General features: G+C 33.2%; 1 protein-coding gene across 1 annotated transcript in view; it reads left to right on the top strand.

The window, feature by feature from the left end:
* The first annotated feature begins 407 nt into the window (after positions 1-407).
* Positions 408-3400, top strand: part of LOC107086328 (tyrosine-protein kinase ITK/TSK-like) — a 20485-nt gene continuing 17492 nt past the window's right edge. The window contains exons 1-5 of the mRNA XM_015377195.1: positions 408-472; positions 1831-1982; positions 2091-2156; positions 2254-2308; positions 2675-2754. Of these exons, the coding sequence (XP_015232681.1) occupies positions 416-472; positions 1831-1982; positions 2091-2156; positions 2254-2308; positions 2675-2754 (410 nt within the window). The 5' untranslated portion in view covers positions 408-415. The remainder of the gene's footprint in view (positions 473-1830; positions 1983-2090; positions 2157-2253; positions 2309-2674; positions 2755-3400) is intronic.

Here is a 3400-nt window from a genome sequence, read left to right as displayed (position 1 = left end):
TTGAGGAGATGAAAGACATTTTGTCAATTGAACAAGACAATTTAAAATTTAAAAAAAGAAAAAACAATTGCATTGTCTCATTTCAAGTACATATTATCTAATTATTTTATTTTAAGAATAAAAATACTGATTCCATTGGCAAATTATCTCATTTACCTGCTCAAATCAAGGTTAAACACACCTAATTTAAGACATTTTTACTTATTTCTCGATCGTTTTTTCCAGTGTATAATACGGTCATTGCTCCTGTTTTGGTGGATTTGTTACAAACAGGAATTATTTCCTTTATCTGTCTCTTTTTCAAACGGCCATGAAATTCACAGACATTTATTATCTTGTCAAAAACTCTTACGTGTAAAAGAAAAAAAAATGCTCATGCAGATGTGTTTTCCTGACAACGTTTCCCTCATTTCAAATGTTTTGTGTCTCTGCAGCGTCTAAAAAGCCTCTTCCTCAGCTACCAGATCCAGAGGTATCGCTTTCTAAATCTTATCTTACATTCTCAGTTTTTCAGAGATATCATAGTGAAAAGAAACATGTTTTTTTTTCCTTTTAATTGACTTCGTAACAGCTATTTATAAACCCGACCGTTAAAAGTCTGGTTCTCACTGATAAGTTGAGCATATTTTGCAATATCTTTTACTCTATAAAGTCATGATTTATATGCATGTTGTTCAGCTAATTACCTTTTATTACCTGCATCATGTGATTTCCAGGCCTTGCCTGTAGGTTCAGAGCAAAAGTTCAGCAGTATAACCTTTAGTAGCAGTCTGTGGTATTTTCTTTTTTTTTTTTGTATAAAACTGTACACTGGAAAAACGATCTAGAAATAAGTAAAATTTCTTAAATTAAGTGTATTTACCCTTAATTTGAGTAGGTAAATGAGATAGTTTGCCAATGGAATGAGTTTTTTTACTCCTAAAATGAGACTATTAGATAACATGCACTTAAAATAAGACAATCCAATTGTCCTATTCAAATTTTCAAATGTAAATTGTCTTGTTCCATTGGCAAACTGTCTCTTTTTTTTGTTAAATCCAAGAACAAATGTACTTATTTTAAGAAAAAATTACTGATCTAGATTTCGTTTTTTTCCAGTGTAGATTCTGTATTCTGTATACATATCTTATTTGTCTGCAACAAATAAGAAATTCCCTGTAAGTTCAAACCTACTTTGTAATGAACTTGATTCTGATTCTAAAAAACTTTTCATCTATAGAATTAAAGTTTTTGCTCGTTTTATAAAAATCCTCCTTTCCTCGAAGCAACTGTGCACTGCAAAAAATTATCTGGAAATAAGTAAAAAAATGTCTTAATTTAAGTGTATTTACCCTTAATTTGAGCAGGTAAATTTAGATAGTTTGCCAATGGAGTATTTTTACTCTTAAAATATTATAATTAGATAATATGCACTTGAAATAAGACATTTTCCCTCTTTTAATCCAAGAATAAATGCACTTATTTTAAGAAAAAAATACTTATCTAGATCTGGATTTCTTCCAGTGTGTGGCTACACTGGAAAAATGATCTAGAAATAAGTTAAAATTTCTTAAATTAAGTTTATTTACCCTTAATTTGAGTAGGTAAATGAGATAGTTTTCCAATGGAATGAGTATTTTACTCTTAAAATAAGATAATTAAATAACATACACTTGAATTAAGACAATGCAATTGTGTTTTCTTATTTTAAATGTATATTGTCTTGTTCCATTGGCAAAATGTCTCTTTTTTCCCCTCAATCCAAGAACAAATTCACTTATTTTAAGAAAAAATGACTTATCTAGATCTGGATTTCTTCCAGTGTGGCTAAGCTTGTCTTATGGTTGGTAGATGGGGCTGAGTGAATTAGGAGATCAGATGGTCATTGCTCTGCAAGACTACATGCCGCTCAGAGACGACGATCTGCCGCTTCAGAAAGATCAGGAGTATCGGCTGATTAACAGCTCCCACTCAGACTGGTGGACCGTGCAGGATGACAGGGGGTACGACTCAATACGTCAGCAAACTTCTGACTTTTTCTTTTATTTTTGTTCATTTTCAACAGCTAAAAATATTTAACTGCTTTTTTATTGTTTTGCTTTCTTGTTCAGAAATGCAGGGTTTGTGCCCAGCATACTTGTAGCGGAGAAGAATGGCAAAAACTTTGAGCGATTCGAGTGAGTTTATATTTCCTATCTATTTGTACATTTCTATAAAAAAAATCCTTGTTTGACCCTTAAATAACCCGTTTTTGCAAACTGTCTAACTTTGCAGATGGTACAACAAACACATTAGTAGATGGGAAGCAGAGGAGTTGTTAATGAAAGAGGTAAAAAGAAAAATAATAATAATAATACAACAAAAATGAGTCACAAATGTTCTGAATAACAACTATTGATGATAATTAACATGTTGCTCTTGCTTGGGGGGGAAAAAGCACTTTTGTTGTGACTGTACCACCTACAGCCATCTTGCTTTTGCAAAATAATGCACCTGCAAACTGACAACATGACAGAGGGAGATGAAAGAAATCTCACAACCACAGAGTTTCCTCCGATGTCAAATTGCCTGCCGCCGATGGCTCTGCTGTTTTCTGCAATATCTGCTTCTGATTGAACGGCTAATGTCATCCTGAGAGGAGCTGGGATGAAATAAACAGAAACGTTAGAAAACTCTCTTCATGTTTTGTTTTCAGGGAAAAGAAGGAGCGTTCATGGTGCGTGACTCAAGACAAGTAGGAGTTTACACCGTATCGGTTTTCACCAAAGCTCCAGGGTAATTTTACATTCCTCTTATTATTATTCAATACTTATTTCCTTAAGTGCCTGATTTCTGGGTTTTCTGTTTTGCTTAAATGTTTCAGGACAATAAACATTTTAGTTTTCTGGTATTTTAGGTCCAGGTAGATTAGACTCTAAAATCGTCTTATTTTAGAGTCAAAGATAAACTTACTGCTAAATTGTGGAGGATTGTTGGTAATTTTTGAAAAGAGCCGCTCTTTCCACTTAAAAAAAAAAAAGAAAATACACATGCACAACCCTGTACCCGCTCCTGAGAGGGAACGTCTATTAGACGCGTGGAAGAGCGTGCACGAGCCCATTTCTCCTCATGCACGCTCTGTTTTAAAGTCATAGGGAAGTAATATTTAAATGTCAAATCATTCTGGCTTAAACATGTATATAAATGTATCATTTGTCGAACTATATTGTCCCAAAATGTAGAAAAACTTGATTTTTTTAAAAGATCCTGTATTAAAATCTGTTTTATTTTCATTATCTTCTGCAGGCCAGTTAGTTCTACATCAGCCTGAACACCTAAATTCAGCCAATTATTAATCAACGGTCATCTGTCAATCACATTTTTTCGGTCATAGCATCTAGATTCATATGTCGCAGCTAATATACGCAACGGTTGAAATCAG

The sequence above is a fragment of the Cyprinodon variegatus genome, unplaced genomic scaffold (assembly GCF_000732505.1).
Source record: "Cyprinodon variegatus isolate N-32 unplaced genomic scaffold, C_variegatus-1.0 Scaffold148, whole genome shotgun sequence".
NCBI lineage: Eukaryota > Metazoa > Chordata > Actinopteri > Cyprinodontiformes > Cyprinodontidae > Cyprinodon > Cyprinodon variegatus.
This window is presented reverse-complemented; position numbering and strand designations above follow the sequence as displayed.